We start from the raw sequence: 21,089 nt of genomic DNA, 5'->3' as shown, positions 1-21,089 counted from the left end.
ACTTTATTTTTAACAAAAGTTTCAGAATTTATTTATGAAACTATTTATTCTACTAGTCAGACCTCTGTCTGGCATTACCTTGGAGCTTAATAACTTTCAAGTGCACAATTTAAAAGTCATAAACATTAAGAGTAAAACAAAATGAAAATATTATAAAACAAATGACCACAGACCAATTTTGATGAGAAATTTAAAACTTCCAAGTCATAATTTAAGTTTATTAGTTAAACATGGAAGTAAGAATGACAAAAAAAAAAAACGTTCTGAAAAAACTAACACCTGCAAAACAAATGAAGTTCAGTTTGAAATCCAAATTAGTTTGCATTAAAAAAAATTTTTTAATTAAATAAAACAAAGGAATAAAAAAGAAACATGCCATGTTATCAAAAACAAAAACCACAATCCATTTTTGAATGGATTAATAGTATATTTGAAAAGAATAATTAAGATATCTTTCTAGAAAGAAGTCTAACTAGAAATATTTTGGGGGAAACCAATGCCACCAATAATCATCTGATTGATTTGAAATGAATGATATTCAACAACAACAAAAGCAATCATCATCATCATTTAACGTAACTCTGAACATTTTTCACGATTGCTTTTTTCATTGTAATTAATTTTTTGAAAGATCCATGTACTATGAAATATAAGGGTTTAAAAGATGGTTTCATTTTTTAGTAAAAGTACAAGAAAAATATCCGTTTGAATAAAATAAGCATATTTTTTTAATAAAAAAATCCCACTTTAATAAAATTTGCTGAATTTTTTTTCAAGTTGGGTTCTATTGTCATTTTAAAACATTTTTTCTACAAATTCTGGCATCAATTGAAATGAATGTCTCTTGTCTTGGGGAGGCCTCATGTTTTGACAAGCTTCTGGGCTTGACCTTTACTCCTGATCTTAAATGGAACACATACATTAAATCTGTTGCCAAGGCCGCTGGAAAAATGGTGGGATCCTTCTATCGATCCAGTAGATATCTCTCTGCTGATGCAATTCTCTATCTGTATAAGAGGCAGGTACGTCCAAGGATGGAGTACTGTTGCCACATTTGGGCAGGAGCTGCTAGAAAGGACTTATCCTGCCTTGATAGAGTTCAAAATAGACTTCGTAGCCTCATAGGGGATGTCCTTTTCTCTTCCCTGCAACCTCTTTCTCATAGAAGAGATGTTGCGAGTTTGTGTCTGCTTTATCGTTATTTTCATGGCAAGTGCTCGGCTGAGCTCCAATCTATGGTCCCCCTAGCTAAACTTTCACAAGAAACGCTCATCTAGCAGAAACACTATCACTAATTTTCTCCACTCTTTATCTGTGCCTAAACCTAAACGTAGATTCCATGAGCGAAGCTTCTTTCTTAGAACTGCACGCCTATGGAATTGTCTTCCGTTTTCCTGCTTTCCAGCTGACTACAATAAGGTTGTCTTCAAGTCTAATGTAAATAAGTTCTTGATGAGCTGTTCCATATAAGTTAACAAATTTACCGAATCTCCATTACTAACGATTACTATATTGTCCAATTTCTACTGTACACTCTTTAACCCTTATCCTCGAGTGGCCTCATGGCCTTGATAAGTGGTGATGCCTATGTAAAAAAAAAAAAGTTGGGAATAATACATGCACACACAATACATACAGATTTTTATGTTCAATTACAGTCCCTGAGGTTCTTTAATACAACAGAGATGTGTGTAAAAAGTAATTTTTTTGTGCAATTTCTTTCTAATATAGTTATGAAAATAGAAATGTTAAGAGTAATCTCCACTGGCCACGTGTTCAGTTCGTTACATTAAGGATATTTTAAGACTAAGCTTGTTTTGTCGTCATGTTTAAGAAAATTGTAAAGGTAGAGCTAATGTAAAAATTTACCCACAAAAAAAGTTATTGCCTTCTGTATAGAGCGATGCTAATCAGTTAATATGTTAAGATATTTTTTTTTCAGCATGATTGTAATCTGTAGAGCATGGTGACAATCGGTTATTAATGTTTAATTTTTTTTTTTTTTTTTTTTTTTTTTTTTTTTAGCTACGCCACTCGGTTAATATGTTTAATTTTTGTTTATTTCAGCACGATTATAATATGTAGAGAGCAACAACAATCAGTTAATGTTTAATTTAGTTAGTTTTTTAGCACAATTTTCTTCTATAGAGAGCAACGCCATATCATATAATCTCTGGAACATTCGTTTATTTATTGTAGAAGTGAATTCTGGAATATGCGAATAGTCAGGTATCAGCCAATCAAAATGGGTGGAATTTGAAAAGGGAGAATTTATTATTTTTGAATCTGGAAATGGAAAGATTATGTTATGTGTATGTAATAACTAGTTAATGGCGGTGCAAGCACAATATCATAGGAAACTATAGATAATATCATGAATGTGTCAGTTGTTGTGATGATCTGATGCAATAATTGAAGTCACTTTTTGTCTGTGATTGACTCTGCTGCATATGCACTCATTGGTGATTCACAAAGCTGTCACGTGACATGGTTACCAAATTGTACGTGGTGGGACAATAAAGTTGTCACCCTAAAGAAAGCAACACTACAGCTTTATTTTAAAACTTTTATTGCAAAAATCAATTCAGATAACTTGATTATGTAGTAGACATTTATTCAATGTAGCCGCCTTCAGCCTCATTCTACAAGATGGAACGATAAGAGTCGCCCTAAATACCACAACACTATAGCTTTATTGTAAAACTTTTACTGCTGAGTTTTGTTTAAGAAATGATATCATTTCAGTGAAAATGATGGTGTTGGTAGTCAGGAGAGAAAAAATACAATAATGTGGAATTTATAGTGAAGCAAGGGTTGCCTAATCGCAAAGCTTCTCAAAGTATTTGTGTATTTATTTGTAAAACTTGCTGAAAATGACATATATTTGAAAATCCTGCTGAAAAAAAAATATAGTATTAATGTATTTTCTGATTTAATAAAACCGGTTTTGTCTCGCATTTTTGTTTGTTTTAAAACTGTAATAGTATATTATTACATTAATTAGAATTACTGCGAAAATGACGTCTTTTCTTTCCTAAAAATTTTGGTGTCGTAGTGGGGAAAGAAAATGAAACACAGTAATGTAGAATTTTATAATGAAGCAAGGGTTGTCCAATCACCAACTATATCAAAGTATTTATGCATTAATTTGAAAATTCTGCTGAGACATCTTCCAATTATTTCATACATGTGTAATACCCGTCCTAAGGTAGGTAAAATATTCTTTTTCTCGAGATAGCAAATAATACATAGACATCAAAAATTCCTATATCCTAAGAATAATAGGTATGTTCAAAAGTAGCTTCATATTTCTCATTGTTTTATATAGACCCAAGCAATGCTGGATAGCCCTGCTAGTTATTAATAAAAACCAAATTTGATCAGATTAAATATAAAGTTAAAAATCAATTGGAAATAAGATTTTGGTTTTTTAGAACACATATTTTCCCTATCTTACTAAACAGATTTTTTATCTAGTTTTCACCGAGTAAGCTATTTCCATGACTGATGCACAACATTTCACTCTATTTTAGATATTAGCTATGGTATATTTTCAAAATAATGATTTTTAAAAGAATGTAAGTTTTAATAGACTTTAAGTTTGAGCCAGATTAATACAAGCTATATATATATATATATATATATAAGCTACACAAAAACTGATACAAGCTATATATATATATAAGCTACACAAAAACTGATGTTTTATTCCTACAGGAAATCATCAAGCTAAATGCATTTCTAAATTATATTCAGCCTGATGACTATCTGCAGGAATGAAATATGAACGTTTCAGTGTAGCTTACTTGCTATAGATATGCTTTCATACTACCACTAAGTTCTACTCCCATACTGAGCTCCATTAAAGTAAATACTGTAAATATATATATATAATATCATATTACCTTACAATACTATATATAGTATTTATAATTTTTACTATTTCATATATATATATATATATATATGAAATAGTAAAAATTATAAATACATACATATCCGATGAAAATATTCCAATGTGGTGAAAAAGGAAAAGCCAAAATTATATATTCGTTTCATTTCATCTTGAAATAAAACCGAAATATTGCTGAATATATAATTGTGTTTTCATGATTAATTTTGTGATGCTACATGCTTAATTTTTATAAATATTAAATCAGCCTACATTAATTTGTGTTTCTTTACTAGCTGTACACCGTCTAGGACTAGTTTCTTTTGATATTACTGTAATATGTGTGAGATATATATACTATATGTGGAGGGCAACACAATTTATTGATTTCTTTTTTTTTTTGTTTTTTCATGACCAAACGTTAGATAGTCATCCAATTTTAACAAAAGTTTCAGAAACTATTTATTCTACTACTTAGGTCTCTGCTTGGCATTATCTTGGAGCTTATTTACTTTCAAGTGCACATTTTAAAAAAATCATAAAAATAGGAGTAAAACAAAATGAAAATGTTATTATAAAACTAATGACCACAGACTAATTTTGATGAGAAATTTAAAATCTGATGCAAACAAACTTTCACGTCATAATTCAAGTTCATTAGTTAAACGTAAAAGTAAGAATCACAAAAAAATAGACGTTCTGAAAAAACTAACACCCGCAAAACAAATGAACTTCAGTTTGAAGTCCAAATTAGTTTGCATTAAAAAATTTTTTAAGTTAAATAAAAATAAAGGAATAAACAAGGGACATGCCATGTTATTAAAAGCAAACATCACAAAACATTTTTGAATCGATTAATAGTAGATTTGAAAAGAATAATTCAATTGGGAATTATATACACACGCACTCACAATACATAAAGATTTTCGTTGTTCAATTACAGTTCCTAGGGTTCACAATATATTATATTTCCTTACAATATTTATATATGTATATATATATATATATATATATATATATATATATATATATATGTATAATGAAATAGTAAAAACTTGTACCTTTGTACATATTATATGATGGAAATAATATTCCAATGTGATGAAAAAAGGAAAAGCCAAAATTATCTATATATTCATTAACGTTTTGTCTTGATTTTAAGACTTTCTCGAGAAGATTGATTTGAAGAAATATTGATTTTCAAGTACTCAATGTTATTTCTTCAAACCAGTTATCTTGAGAAAGTCTTGCAATAAAACCGAAATGTTGCTGAATATATAATTTTATTTTTCATTTTCCATATTAGATGTTTAATTTTTATAAATATTAAATCAGCCTACACTAATTTGTGTTCGTGTACTAGTTGTACACCATCTCGGACTGGTTTCTTCGACATCACTGTTTAAAGCAACTGAATATAAACAAAAGTTTTCTCACGATATTTTAAATAAAGGGACAAAAAAAAAATAAAACTAAAGTAGTCTTCAGAGTACTGCAAACAGTAATTTCCAGACTTTACTTCTTCCCAGTTGGTGGGAGGGTGATATGATATGTAGCAATTGTAGTATAGGTTCTGGCCTTATATTATATTTCGATTTGAATTAAAGTTCTTTTTTGGGGGAGGCGGGGGGTTATGCTAAATTATATCTGACATTTTCCTAATAAACAATGTCTGGTTGAAAAATGTACATAGAAATAGAGATACTGTATCAAAAGTGTTGGATGAGAGTAAATTTTGGTTTGGTGGGATTTTACTCAAGATAATTCCACATGTTTAAAATTATTTCTTTCTATCTTAAGAGTGTTTTTTTTTTTTTTTTTTTTTTTTTTTTTGGCTTCTTTTTTTTTCTCATCTCACCTTCCCGTTTATGAAATGTTAAATTTTTTTCTGTCACCATTAATCTCAGTAAAAAGCGGAAGTATTGTATTTGCTGTCTTATGGCATGCACTTTTTTTTTTTTTTTTTATAAGTCCCATAAAATTACCCTGCTTCTTATGAGATCATGAATCAACTTTCGGTTACTAGAATTTAAAATTTTTAAAATATATAGTAATAATGTATTTTCTGATTTAATAAAACCGGTTTTGTCTCACGTTTTTGTTTGTTTCAAAACTGTAATAGTATATTATTGCATTAATTAGAATTACAATAGAATGATTTTATATGAATATGTATATTTCCTCCAAACCCCTGGCTTTGATGGAGGGGAGATGAAAACTTGCTGCTATGGTTTCAAATGATCTGAAATAACAGCAAGAGGAGACTTGATTCCAAACGTTTCTCATGTTATATCTCCCCTCGTTTGGAAATAGGGTACAATTGTGAATATCTCCAGTATCAAATAATCCTTATACACTGTGACATTTACTTTATGTATGAAAACCAAAGAGGTTTTTGCGGAAACATCAGATATTTTGTAATTCATATGCAAAACTAGGAATAAATGACTGTGATTGAAACATTTTATGGCTGTAAAAAAGTGCCAAAAATAAGCTCTGGAAGATGAATGATCTCCTTAATGTGCGACCTTAAGGGCAAATGTCACATAGCCCACTACGCAATTCAGGTTATTACCATTCCAACGAGCCTTCATTTGTTAAATTCTGATCAATAGTCGCTGAGATTTGGAACTTATAAAATTGCCAAAAATGGTGGTATACCTATCTACCTATCTATTTACCTATCTATCTACCTATATATATATATATATATATATATATATATATATACTCGTTGCCAAATTGAATATTGAAATGCTCATATCTTTGGTTCTATGGGACAAAACTACATTAAAATTTGCAGGCTTTTTGAAGATTATAATAATATTCTATGGTTAAAATTTTATGACAATTGGTAAAAAGAACCTATATTTTCAAACCAATAAAATATGTCCAAATTTGCCTACATTATAGTGTCCTGGCAAGCCAGCTTTAGGTTTGCTGCTTTGAGATGAATTTTGCTTAGGGCTTTTTTTGCTTGGTTGTCTTCCCTGTGGTCTTGCCACCTGACGTTGCTCAGGATTGAATGATGATCAACGAATGTTTCACACTCATATTTTTACTGTCATCGAAATCTGTGAAATCGTTCATTTTTCAATCAACTCGATTGATTACTTGCTCTAGTTGGGCCACCACCACATTGTATCAGGAGGAAGCTTCACATGCCTCTCACAGTCACTTAGTTCATAATATATTGTAGTCTACATTGCACTGTAGAGAACCTACTACTGATTTTGTGAAATTATCTTTATACTAGCAAAAGTACCCGTCGTTGACTGGGTTCAAAAACAGCCTACAGAAAATGGACTCTGATTTATGAAAGTATGATAGGTTATGAAAAGGAAGGGTTGTAAAGCGATAGCTTCGAATTTGTGGATATCAAAACCAAAGCAAAATATGATGAAAGTAAAAATAAAATAGATAAACCCCATAATTTATTATACCATACCTGTTCACACTGAAACACTTATCACAATATTCTGTGGATCTATATTAAAAAACCTTGTTAAACTTTGTGACATATTTCCATTCTATGGAGGTCAGGTGCGAACGAACACCCCATAATTTTATTATATCATATTTCTTCAAACGGAAACATAATTATCAAAGTATACTTACGCAGATACATATGAAAAGTCTTTATTAAAGTTTGTGCCTATTTCCATTCCATGGAGGCCAGGCACGAACGCAGACCCCACAATTTTATTATACCATCCCTATTTAAGTTAAAACATACTTATCAAAGTATTATCTATATAAAAAAAATACTTGTAAACGTTTTTTTTTTTAATTTTTAAATTTTTTATTTCCATACTTTGTAGACCAGGTGCGAATGCAGACCCCACAATTTTAATGAACCACCGTTCTACCAGATCAAACATACCCATTCCTGTGTCTCGATACATCTTCTATCATTATATGTAATCAGTTTTTTTTAAATAGTCAACCATATAGGAACCTATTCGTGACCAGACACATACACACACACGCTCCTAGATATGACCTAAAACTATATCTGATGCTGAGGCCCCACCTTGCGGGCCTTGGGGAGTGTGGAGCCACCCTTTAATTGCCATTGCTCCCAGGTCCACTCTGATCCGGAGTGGTAGTACCTGTTAGGGTCCCAACTATGTGTTAAATAGAAACCGACTTGAAAACAACAAATATTCTATTAAAAAATTTTTCTTTAATCTTTCGATTCGGCATTAAATAACCTGAAAAAGGTTGATATGCCGTAAAACAAAAACAACCAACCAACACACACACACATTCAGCTTTATATTATCTTTATATAATGGCTTGAATTAAAGTTTAAAATGCAAACGTCAAGTATCATGGTTCAATTGTGCCCTAAACAGAAACATTCATTTCTAACACACCTCTGTCATATCAAAGAACCTACTGTTGATCTTTATATGCCGGGCCTTTCTACTTATGTAGTGCTAATGACTTGAATTAAAGTTTAAAATGAAAAAATCAAGTATCATGCTTCAATTATGCTCTAAATAGAAACATTAATTTTGAATGCATCTCTGTCATATAAAAATACCTTCTGTTGATTTTATATGCTGAACCTTTTTGCTTGTGCGGTAATAAAACGTCTCAAATGCATTTGTGATGTTAGACTGTGTAAAAAGTAGTAATTTTTGTCAAAATTGGATTGTTCCATCTTTTATTTATTTTTTTTTTTGACTGTTGTTTTCAATAATTATCAGAGGCATTCTGATACAAAACCTATCTAAGAACCCTCCCAGCCACATACATTTGTGTGAAACTTCAAAAAAAATCGGTCCAGCCGTTTTGGAGTGTATAGGAAATGGACTCACAGACAAAGTTCCTTTTATTAATAGAAATATATTAGTAGGATCCATTGCCCGAGGTAATATGGAAGAATGCGGAATGAAAAAAAATTTTTTTTTTTTTTTTTTTTTTTTAATGTATAATTTTCATGAAGTGGTCAGTAGGGACCTCCATTGCTCACCAAAGAATTGGTGATATGATAATTTTATGAAGTTGTTTAAAGGCATTGTTTACTTATGGAGAGATCAAAAGCATGAAATGTGAATAATGGAAGTAGTGTCTAATTAAGAAAGAAAATAGGAAACGTTTATTCAAAATTTCATGATTAAAACTGAACATTTCTAAAGAATAACATTTAAATTATTTTAATGTTTTAAAAATTATTTTTTGGAATGTTGTTTTACGTTGCAATTCAGCGTTTCATGAGATTTTTTTTTTTTTTTTTGTTTAAAACATAATATTGAATTGATTTGCATGTTTATACATGAATTCACGGTAAACAAAAAATAAATGTAATCTCAGTTTGTCTCCTATATAATATTTTGATTACAGAAATTTCTCTCTGGACCAAAATACCATAGGTTTGCAATAACAGATGCCACATACAAATTATGTCTAGACTATTTGCCACTATCTTATGTAACTTTAGAGCGACATTTTAGACACATTCAGTCGTTATAATAATATTTCATCCCAGAAGCAACATCATCACAATTGCAACCATCTTTAGAGGAAGTAGTTCCTATTTTTCCATCTAAATAACAAGTCCTCTTACCACTCCCAGTTATCATCTGCATTTCGGACAGATATGAGTTTTCACCCTTCGTAACTGGATCATAAACTTATTGAAATAACATAATCTTTTCCTCTTCCATTACAAAAATAATAAAATCTCCCCGGACTGATTCCACTCCTTCTGATTGAATGAGCTCTGGTCATTTCTATATTCCGGATTAATGGTATGTGCATGCTAAACGAACGTTAATGTACCGTTCAAACATGGCATCACAATGATACCTACTTTTGCTCTGAGTAAATTGCTCACTCGCTCACTATGTACATTTGTTTCAGTAATTAGATTTTTTCAAATATAGTTACTTTTCTTTATTTTAGCTAATTCATTTATATGTACTTCATTTATACCTGCACAATCAACTGATTACCCTAACTGCATATATTCTTCCCAACTCTCTCTTTCCTGCTCTCGCTTCGAGACAAAACAACAAATCTTACTCGCTTCGTCTCTCGCTGTATATATTCTTCCCATTTTAAAACTGTTAAACTATTTTTATACTAACTATGTTTTATGTTTGTTTTTCACCACCCTTATAATATAAAAATATATAAAAATACCTTTTTTTTTTAGTAATTGACTTTTAATTTTGTTTTATTAAATATGTTTATTTAAGTTATTATCTTATATATTTCATCAAACTGCTCAGATATTTTCCATTTTTTGCTTCCATACCTCAATAGACAGACCTGCACTCATGTTTGAAAGTTAGGGTCTGGTTTTAGTCACAATTGCCGATTTTTTTTTTTTTTTTTTTTTTTTTTTTTTTTGTTACACCGATTACCTATGTACTGTTTTAATGTAAATTTCATTACATAGGGAATTGAATTAGGTGGAGTACTTTATTTAAATTTTTTTTCTAGACTGATTCTTGAGATTGTGCACATGTTAAGTTTTTTTGGGGGGGGGAGTAAATTTGTACATTAATCCACCTGCACAATTTTCTTTAGAATGACTACTTTTATAGGTTTTCAACTATGCTGACTAAGAAAATCTCGTTCCAATTTTGCGGAGTACTTATAGAGATATAAAGACCTGTATTATGAATTGTAATTCACTGCCGCCAAGTTTGTATGCACGTGTGATAAACAAATCTACTTCCGAATGCTGTTCTTAAGATGGGGAAATTGGTGGTGTCTATTCCAAAAGCTGTTCTTAACATGACAATACTCAAAGAAGTGAAGTGAAAATGGTTGTAATTGTTTTGTTTTACACGTTAAAAAAAGATGACCTAAAACTCAAATTTACTTTAATAGTATTGGTGGAAGAGTTGAAAAAAGGAAGATTTGAACAACAAATGGAAACAGCTAGGATTGCTACCACTGATTTTGATCACTCTAAACAGTTCATATACTAACCTCTAGAACTTCCGTTTTTACTTTCCATTATTATTCTACTCGATCATTTTTCATACTTTTATTAATTCATGCTGATTTACGCATTCCTTTAATTGCTTTTTTTAAATTCAAACAGTACCTGCATGTTATCACCCCAAACCAGCACTAATCGTCAGTGAAAGTCAGATTATTTCGTTTTGGCCACAGCCGCCAGTGTCCACAATTGTTTAGGGATGGTAGTGGCCACCAACAAGAACCATAGTTTACTTTTTTGCAAGGGGGGGGGGTCAACTGGGCAACGCCAGTTGATGGATCCTGCTCGTAATGTTATAATATAATGTTAAAATTTTGAAGGATTGTAATATATTTTATTTAAATTGCAAAGAGACCCTCCTCACACACACACACACACACACACACACACACACACACACAAAGGCAATAAAAATTGTTATGAAACAATATTGGACAATGCTAAAGTCAATTGGTTGTTTGTTTCCTATACTCTTTCCATGAAGAAGAAATCATTCTAGGCTGGTAATTATACTGAAAAAAAATTGTGATATGAATCATGAATTCTGGTGGTGCTTGGGAAATTGGGCAATGGAGAAAAGGGCAATTTTAACAAGGTAACAAAATTGTGTAATTATGGAATAAATATCAATTGAAAAGACATTTTAGAACCGTTCTTGTGGGAATGTAGTTTTAAATAGAGTTGTCCACTCCTTTGCATAAAAGATGTACTGTAGTTTTAAAGTAAATAAAATTGATTTTTTAAAGTGTTCATTCTAAGAACATCTATTCCAATTACAATATTATTAAAAAGTAGTAAATTAAAAACAGTCATAAAATTAAATCCATAATAATGCATGTTGGCGTCTTTGTAAATAAGTCAGCAATTTTCCTATTCTGTTAATAGTTAAATAAAATTAATTATTTTGAAACTGTTTTTAATTTGAAATAACATTAGAAGTCTTTAAACTATCGAATAAAAAGTCAGATTTACTTGTTAAACTCTGGAAAATTTAACTCCAATTTAGTTTTAATCGTTGGTGATATATTATCTAAAATAGTATTAACTAATACTATATTCTTTCAAATAAAAACCATTGTAACACTTTTTATCTAAAACTTTCTGATTTGTAATAAATAATTATTTCGAGTATTCTATTATTTTCATTTAACTGAAATTATTTTACTTGTACCACATGTTATCTACACAGTTTAAAATTATAATCGAAAAGGTCTACTTCTACAGAATTTGAATTGAAATGTTTTTTTTTAACTCTAACTGTAAACTAACCGGAAGTTAAGTTTAGGTTTAGTGTCAAAAATGTCAATCTGGATCAAATTCTGTAGTAGCACCTTCCTCTTTTGTATTCTGTTCAAAATTATATTGTGCAATGCTCCAAAAAGAATATTTGGTAAAAATCTGAAAGTGTAAGATAGAAAGTGTTAATGATTGATTGGAAAGAATAAAAATAAAGTTTTCAGTTGGTTCTAAGCAATACTAAATATTTGAAAAGAATGGGATGTGTTCAAGAGTCTGTTTAATTTCGTTTGTTTTCTTTTATTAAATACCTGAAGATATAGAACAAAGAAAAAAGAAGGCGAACATGGTTGCATACATACTGTTCTGAAATAATAAAAGTTATCATTTAGAAATCTATTCTTAACATGTGAAGGGTGGACATTGTGTAACTATTCTGTACGTTTATTTAACAAAATAATAAGCAGAAGATATCATAAAAATTGAATGTAACTTGAAAATCATTAAAAAGAAAAACAGAATGGTCCATACTTTGCAGGTCATGTCAAAGAAAATCAAAAACAAATTTGGATTGAAATATTTCAATGGTCTATAATTAAATGTGAGAACTTGTTTGCTTTTTATGCCTATTGGTAAAGAAAATGTCATATTGTTTAATATCACCATATGTAAAAGTAACATATATTGTGTGCATGTTATTGGTAAGCAATGGCGTTCATATTAGTGCAAGGTGAGCTGTTTGTTTTCTACAATCTCCTATTCAAAAAACTAATTATATGCAAGTATTGTGAATTGATAGCATTCTTTTACTCTGTCATTCCATTCAACCAGTAAAAATGAGGGAGCATTTGTTAAATGAATCTGCAAGCGCAGTAGTGTTTGTCTTAGATATCAATATGTAGGAAGTCAAATAATAAAATTGCTACATGGAGAAAAAGTTAACTTATGAATAAAAGTAAGCATCGATTTAGGGTGACAAAAGTGGAGTAAAGTGTATCAGGGTAGAAGCCTTTGCTATTCAGTGGGATTACGTATTTGAGAGAGTACGTCGATTAGGATAGAAAGTAAGAATTATCAGACAGAGACAAAATGTATGTATTATGAGCTATAAACATGCTTTAATAGTAACTCGTAAGTGATGAACATAAAAGTTGTGCATAGGAAATGTTTATTATCCTATAATGTCAAAAGTTACAAAAGAAAAATCGTTTCCATTTTATTTATATATATATTATGTGTGTGTAAACTTTGGATTTGTTAACTATTTGAAAATGTTAATGTCTACGTTATATTCATATTTCAAAATCAAAGTCTTTGATCCCTTAGAAGAGCCTGGTAGGTCTCAAATATTAATGTTTTTAAATGCACACTTAATATCTGAGAAAATCTGTAACTTTCAAAATGACATGATATTGACGAAACCTATGAACATCAACCAAAATCCTTCACCTAACATCCAACGTTTAAGTTTGTTTATTTTTAAACTACCTGTCTCAATGATGATATGTTTTCGAAGATATCAAATACAATATTTTTTAGAAAGGATATATTTTTCTAATTCCTATATTGAGAACAATTTCCACACTAGATATTCAATAATAGGACCTTCATCTGAACACATTTTTATTGACTACCATTCATTTTTTGAGGAATTGGCTTGACAGTTTAAATCTTATCAAAATAGCAACTTGTGTTGAATAAATCATTCACAATAGGCATTATGCTTTGGCATTTAGTAACCAAGAAAAGATAGAATTATTTTTTATTTACTAAAGAGTCACCACTTAAGTCTGAAATAAGAAAAACGGTTAACGAGATGGATAGATTGTCTGTTGAATGAAGAAGAATGTTTATGGATGGGTTTGAAATGATGAGTAAAATAAACAACATTTGATTACTTATCATGATAGTTTATGCTGTAGCCTGTAGGAAAGCAATCCCATGTTACAAATGCTAAGTTCTAGAAAAAAAAACTCTATGAAAGTTTTGTTTGATGTAAGGTACAGAAAGGAAGAACAGGACATTATTTGCAATTGTGGCAGATAGACGAGTTTTTGCTGTGAATGTTTTACAAGAAGGAACGAAAATCAAGTACCTTCCATGGAAATAACACTGGAGTAGAGAAAAACTAGCAATGTCTCTTCTGTTAAAAAAAAAAAGGTGGCTGTGGAGAATAGAAGAAATTTAAGGGCATAGCCAGAAAGGACTGGGGTGGGGGTCAAACTTTTGTAGCAAAAATTTTACAAAATATGGTTTGATCGTTCTGTTTCGTTTTTGTAAAGTTTTGTTCCTTTTCATTTTTTTTTTTTTTTAATTATAATTAGGGCAACCAAAAATTGTAATTGTTACTTATCGAATGTTTTTTTAACGTGAAATTTAAATGTTTTGATTGATTTATGAAATTTTTTTATATAACTTTTTATATTTTATAGTTTTTTTTTTTGTTTTGTTACCTTTTGTCACATTCTGGTTGTAATTGAATACTTATAGATATACGAAGCAAAATGAATAAAACGAAACAATATTAAGTTTCATTTCAAAAAAACATTACAAAAAAATAAATTGAACAAAACAGAACGAATCCAACCCTGCAAAATCAGGTATTATTGTGAAAGGGCAGGCAAAGTTGATTCGCAAACAGTAAATAATTCCCTCATTAGCAGGCAAAATATTTACAACTGTAACTAGGACAACTAACCTCAACTAGCTTATTGTATCTGGGAAGAGGGGAGTGCCCCCTCTCCCTTTTCGAAGAGACAAAAATGTGTGTCCTTACCCCATGCTAGTCGCTGAAAAAAGAGAATGAGTCAAGGTGAATAGGGGCCAGGCAGACAACTATTGTATCTCTACGCAGCGGCCTATTCACTATGTAAAAAAAAAATAGCTGTAGCACAATATAGTGCCACACAACAAGGCAAATCCCTACTAACATTTTAAATTAGGGGAAAAAAATTCTGTCAACTTCTAAGGAAGGAGCAAAAAGCACAGAAAGTGTGGTTGACTACACCCTTGAAGAAATCAACCCATACAAAATTAAAATTTTTACTTTAACTCTTATTCTTGAGTGGCTTTTGGTCTTGGTAAGTGGTGACTTATTAATATAAACAAGTTGTTTTAATGACAGGGAGAAATATAGCCAATAAGAGAAATGTGATGTTCACATAACAAAATAATAATTTTTCTTTTGTTCTTTTTTTTAGGAAAAGTTTGAAGGAACTAACTTCTGGCCATTTATAAAGGAGGTAAAGTGGCAAGATCCTGTATTGGATCCATTTATAGAAGGGATAAACCGTGCGTCACCTAACCAGGATGGACTTTCTAAAGGACAAGTCTGGTTGCGAGAGAGCTTACATCACCATACTGTCTCCAGTCAGTTGAATACACTTGTACATAATCAAGAAATCTTATTTCAGTATTATAATGGTAAGTAATCGTTTTCTTTTTACTTTCTTGGGACTTCAAACTTGAAATAATGTTTTAGCATATATTTCTTATTTTTCATTGTTTCGGTGGGATTGGGCCAAATTTGTAATTTCAAATATTTTCTTTCCTACCAAAATAAATAAATCAATTTTATAATGAAAGTGTGTGTGTGTGTGTGTGTGTGTGTGTGTGTGTGTGTAATGTGCATACCTCCTCAATTTTCTAAATGAAAAAAATCTGCTTTAATTTTTCTATTTTTCTACCTTTTAATTAATAAAAAGGTGAAAAGCACAAAGTAACAATTTCACTTTACATAGTAATATATAATTGTTTCAGTTGACCAATCAGTGTTCCGTTTGTTCGTTTTGTTTTTTTTTATTCATTTCAGTATATATTCAATTTTTAATTGGGAATTCATTTTCATTTTTATTCATATAAAAAATCAAATCTCTCAACTTTAAATATCAAAAAAACCACATAAATTAACCTTTTTCTTGTTTTTTCTCCTAATTAATAGAATGTGGCTAGACACAGTGGATTTCATCAACATTGGAATATATCAAATAACCCCAATCATCTTGCTATGAGTTTTTGCCAAATTACCAAAATGTGAAATGAAAATTGTTTCATTGTTTTTTTTTGTACAGCTTGATTAATTGCCACCTGGAAGGCAGATAATTTTTGCTTTTTTATATATATATATATATATATATATATATATATATATATATACCAGCATGCTGCCCACTGTAAAATATGCTTATGTATGATATTTTAATTTATGTACATTTTGCATGTATTATTATTATTATAAAGCCAATTCTCTATTGACTATTATATTGTACCAAATTAATAGTGATTTCGAAAGTTTAATAAACAATATATGATTTGGGTGCCATCAGCTAGAATCAAAATAAAAAATATAGACCTTCAGCATTATTCATTACCATCTGAGCTAAGTCCATATACATATCAAAACTTTAAAAATTAACTTAGTTAATCATATAATAATATTATAATAATATAATATAATAATCATAATATAATTGCACATTTGTAAAAGATACACATTTGGTCGACTTATGCCTGCCAAGTTCCATTTTTTTTTTTAAATTTTGACTCCTTAGCAGCTATTTTTACCAGCTTAAAAACCAAATTGAACTTATTCCACAGTCCAAACAAATACCTAATATATCAAGTTTCAAGTCTGTTGACAAAAAATTGACAGTTTTGTAGAGATCATTCTACATACACACAGACAAGACCACTTATATGTATATATTAATATATATGGGTGTATAAATTATCAAAGAGTAAATAAATTTCTTAATTTTTTCTTCTTTTATTCTTAATTTTCCCCTTAACTTTTCCTTATCATTCTAATGATATAATAAAGTTATATATAACTTTTATTCCTCGTGTTTCATTTAATATTATATATATATTAGTGATGGGACGATTCCAATATTTTTTCTGATTCTGATTCTTTATAAATCTCTAAATATTTTACTATTGAGTTGTTATTTTTACTCAATTACCATAAAAATAAATGGACAGATCTTTTCTCAAACGTAAAAAAATACACTTCAGTTGGGGCAGTATCTATTTTAGTTTAAATGGTAGTTTAAAATCAATATTTATTATTTTATCATTACTTCCAGCAGTGATAGATTTTGCTTTAAACAAAATAAAAAGACAATATAAAGAATTGCTTTTGGTATCAGAAAATAGGCACATATTTTTCCAATTTGAATACCAATACACCTAAAAGTTCTGACTTTTCTGATTTTTTATTCCGATTTATCATTCCAACACTAATTTTATATATATATATTAGTGTTGGGACGATTCCTAATTTTTATACGATTCCGATTCCAGGAAAATATTGATTAACGATTCCGATACCAAGTACGATTCCGATTCCTAGGGAATTATTGTTTTGAAATATACCAGGTAGTTTTATACTTATGGTCGGGTAGTTCCCAAATATGTTTTCTAACTTTAGAAGAGATATTTTATGCCTACACAGTCGATGTTTGTGTTTAAATAAAATTATTATATAGTAAACTAAACGGAAAAATTAGCAAAATTTATTTTAGAGAAAATTTATTTTACTTAATTGGAATACAAAAAAAAAAAACAAAGAAAATAGAATTCATCCTTCAGAGCAAAAACAAATAAAATAGAATTTATATAACAGAACAAAAACAAGAAAATTAGAGGATAAATTAACAATTCATTATTTTGGTCCTCATAATTAACAGATTTAATAAATTAAATAAAAAAAAATATTGCGGAAGAGAAAGAAAATATATACTAATTAAATATAAAAAAAAGATAAATATTTAATTTAATAATTTATAAATGAACGTGCATAATTCACAAAGAGTAGTTAACACCTATTGTTTTTTCTTACTTTTTCATTGCTTTTACACGTTGGTTCTTACGTAAAGAATACGGTTAGCCAAACTAATTTTGAAATAGGGTATATCAAAGGAACACATATAAAAACGATACCACTATAAAAATAAATGAAATACTAGATAAAATTGAGCAAAAATAATTACCAAAATTACAGAAAAAGATAAAAGAAAAACAAAACAAAAAATGGCTAAGTTTGTTGAGTGAAATGAATTATTGAAAGAAAATTAATTGAACTAATAGAAATGTTAAAAAAAAAATGTCACATTTCAATATTTTTTTAATAATTAAATTCTCAGGGTTGTCGAAATTAAAAATTAAGTGATTTTTTTTTAATTAGACTTCTTTCGAAGCTTGTTACCTTGAAAAATACATTTTAAACCCTGTTTTTTTAAAATAAATTGAAAATAAAACACAATTAAAAAAATTTAATTGATAATTGAAACTTTAAAAACATATTAAACATTGAAAAATTACTTATCTCACAAATTAACGTCCAATAAAGTAGATCCAGTCTTCATACAGGAATTCGGTTATAATAAATGTATCTTTCCCAAACCTTAAAAATTAATTTTTTTTTTTTTTTTTTGAGAGAGAGAGTTCTTTAAAATCGCCGGGGAATGCCGTCTAAAATTTTAAAGAAGTAAATTTTAGGAGTTTAGTGCCTTTCAAAGACGGTTATCATAATTTATTATCATCATTTAATTTCCTTTTTTCCTCCCCCCCACCTTTCCACGTGGTTCAGTAGTTAACCAGTGCTCCTGTTGCTGTCAGTCAGCTATCTTTACCTAAGTTTTAATTTCTAATTAAAAGAATTTTTCATGAATAGAATCAGCATTTTTAAAAATTATTTTTTTAATTGTATATATTGTATTTACTCTTTGAAGTTAAGGAGGGTTAAAAAAATTGGTGACACCTAGATGGTGACTTAGGCAAAAAAAAAAAAAAGACACTGCGATTTCGACCCTCACTAATAAAACTGCTCTGAGTGACTTGTTGGTAATTTTGCTAAGTCGTGGACCAAAGAGTTAAAAAAAAATTTCAAGAAATTCAACGAATTTTCATTTGGTCCAAATTTAAAAAAAATATATAGAAGTATAAAATATGTTATAATATTTATTTCAAAAATATTTAGAAAAGAATGAAAAACAAACACTTCTATTATTTTTTTTTTAATCTTTAATAGTATATTTTGGAAGAATGTTCAATAAAGGAAAAAAGTTATGAGTTTTGAATTACTCTCTGAGTTTTTTGTTCGGGAGTGGGAGTAAACAATGATCTAAAAATACTGAGACTGCATCAGGAATGCCATCCCATCCATACTGCCATGCAGATCCTTCGAATCCTGTCTCTTTCAACAATACATATTTTTAATAATTTTTTTTCCTGGTTGACTTTATATATATATATATATAATCAAGATAAGCAGTATTCTTCATGATTTTTTTTTTTTTGTATGATTGCAGACAATTTATGAATAATTGAATCCTGTCATCAATAAATTGTGATGTAGAAACATCAATATTTCTCCTGTGTCAGCTTTCATTCGGTTTCGTTTCGGTGAATAAATACTTCCTCCCACACTGAATAATCTTTCACTCTCAACTGAAGATGGTGGGACACACAAGTATTTTTTTGACACAGCGGACAAAGATGGAAAATTATTTTGGTTGCTGCTCCACCAACAAAGAGGATCTTCCCACTGTCCAATCATTTTAACTTCCTCATACTTGGACATTTCAAACATTATTTCTTTTTCCAATGCTCTTTCTTTTTTATCCTGTTGATTTATGGAAGTAGACTCTTGATGTTTTTCCTGACTCTTTTTAAATTCCAGTAAGCACTGGTTGAAACTAAAGTTGAAATTGTTTTCATCCTCCTCGGTATCTCCTTTTTCATCTGCAGAAAAATCTGAATGTGATGAATCTAAAGTAGGCAAAATGGTTTTATTTTTATTTATTGAATTTATATCTTCAAGTAACCAATGCTGTATCTTCTCATGCTGGTTGTCTTGGTCATCATTCAAAAAAATTAATTTATACCGTGGATCAAGATACGTTGCCATTATCAAGTTCTTATTGTTGAAATAGGTTGGAAATCTTGAGCTGACAGAAGATTTCCAAGCAGATAAGGTGGAACCTAATCCACTAAATAAACCTTTTTCTTCTGCCTTTTCAAAAAATTTACAAATCACTTTTGTGGCAGGGATAATTGATGATGCCAAAGCCTCCCTTACACTTATATAGTTTGTAGAATCAACAAAGTTTTTTAAGATTTTTATCAATTTTTCTAGAATTCTCCATTGATTCGCATCCAAGCAGGGTAGTTTTGCCTGTTGTGAACAGTAGGCTATCAAAGCACTTTTTTGCTCAAATACTCTTTCCATAGTATAGTATTGGCTATTCCAGCGGGTGGTGATATCCTGTATGAATTTATGATTCGGTACATTAAATTTTTTTTGATATTCCTCTTGAAACTTATTAAAGGCTGCAGGGGAATGATTAAAATGGCCAATAATTTTTTTTATCACTGCCATCATGTCTTTTACATAGCGTTGTTCAAAAATGGCATCATTTAAAACCAATTGTAAAGTATGCAGGAAACCTGGCAATGAATCATATCCCGCTTGTGCAATTCCTGCAACCATATTTGCTGCATTGTCTCTAACGATAACGTGCACTTTATAGTTAGGAATATTGTATTCTTTAATCGTATCTTGCAGACAATTGGAAATGTTTTCAGCCGTGTGAGTGGTTGTAAATGGGACAACACGAAGTACTGCTGTCCTTTGTTTATATTCTTTTGTAATCCAATGTCCAGTGACGCTTAAAAAAGATACATTGGATGTTGTGGCAGTCCAGCCATCTACTGTAAAAGAAATAAATTGAACATCATTCAATTCGTTTAGGATATTATTCCTAACTTTGGAATAAATATTATATATAATAGATTCCTTAATATATTTCCTGGAAGGAATGTTGTAATTAGGACATATTTCTTTTAAAAGTCTTTGAAACCCAATATCTTCCACAATTGAAAAGGGCTGCAAATCAACTGCAATCATTTCCCCAATCAATTTATGTATAGTTTGTGATCTTGCATCATTGATGTCCCAAATCTTTTTCTTTTCTAATATTTCCGTAATGCTAAGTT

At 29.7% G+C, this 21,089-nt stretch overlaps 1 protein-coding gene across 4 annotated transcripts in view; it reads left to right on the top strand.

Annotated features, from left to right (window-relative positions):
- LOC145288026 (run domain Beclin-1-interacting and cysteine-rich domain-containing protein-like) overlaps positions 1-21,089 on the top strand; it is a 202,888-nt gene that overhangs the window by 80,554 nt on the left and 101,245 nt on the right. For all 4 annotated transcript variants that reach the window (XM_080136033.1, XM_080136034.1, XM_080136035.1 and 1 more), the window contains exon 4: positions 15,293-15,515. In XM_080136033.1, coding sequence (XP_079992159.1) covers positions 15,293-15,515 — 223 coding nt within the window. The remainder of the gene's footprint in view (positions 1-15,292; positions 15,516-21,089) is intronic.

This window comes from Euprymna scolopes, chromosome 11 (genome assembly GCF_053919585.1).
Source record: "Euprymna scolopes isolate OS-2025 chromosome 11, ASM5391958v1, whole genome shotgun sequence".
NCBI lineage: Eukaryota > Metazoa > Mollusca > Cephalopoda > Sepiida > Sepiolidae > Euprymna > Euprymna scolopes.
The sequence above is the reverse complement of the archived record's forward strand: the minus strand, read 5'-3'. Positions and strand labels throughout refer to the sequence as shown.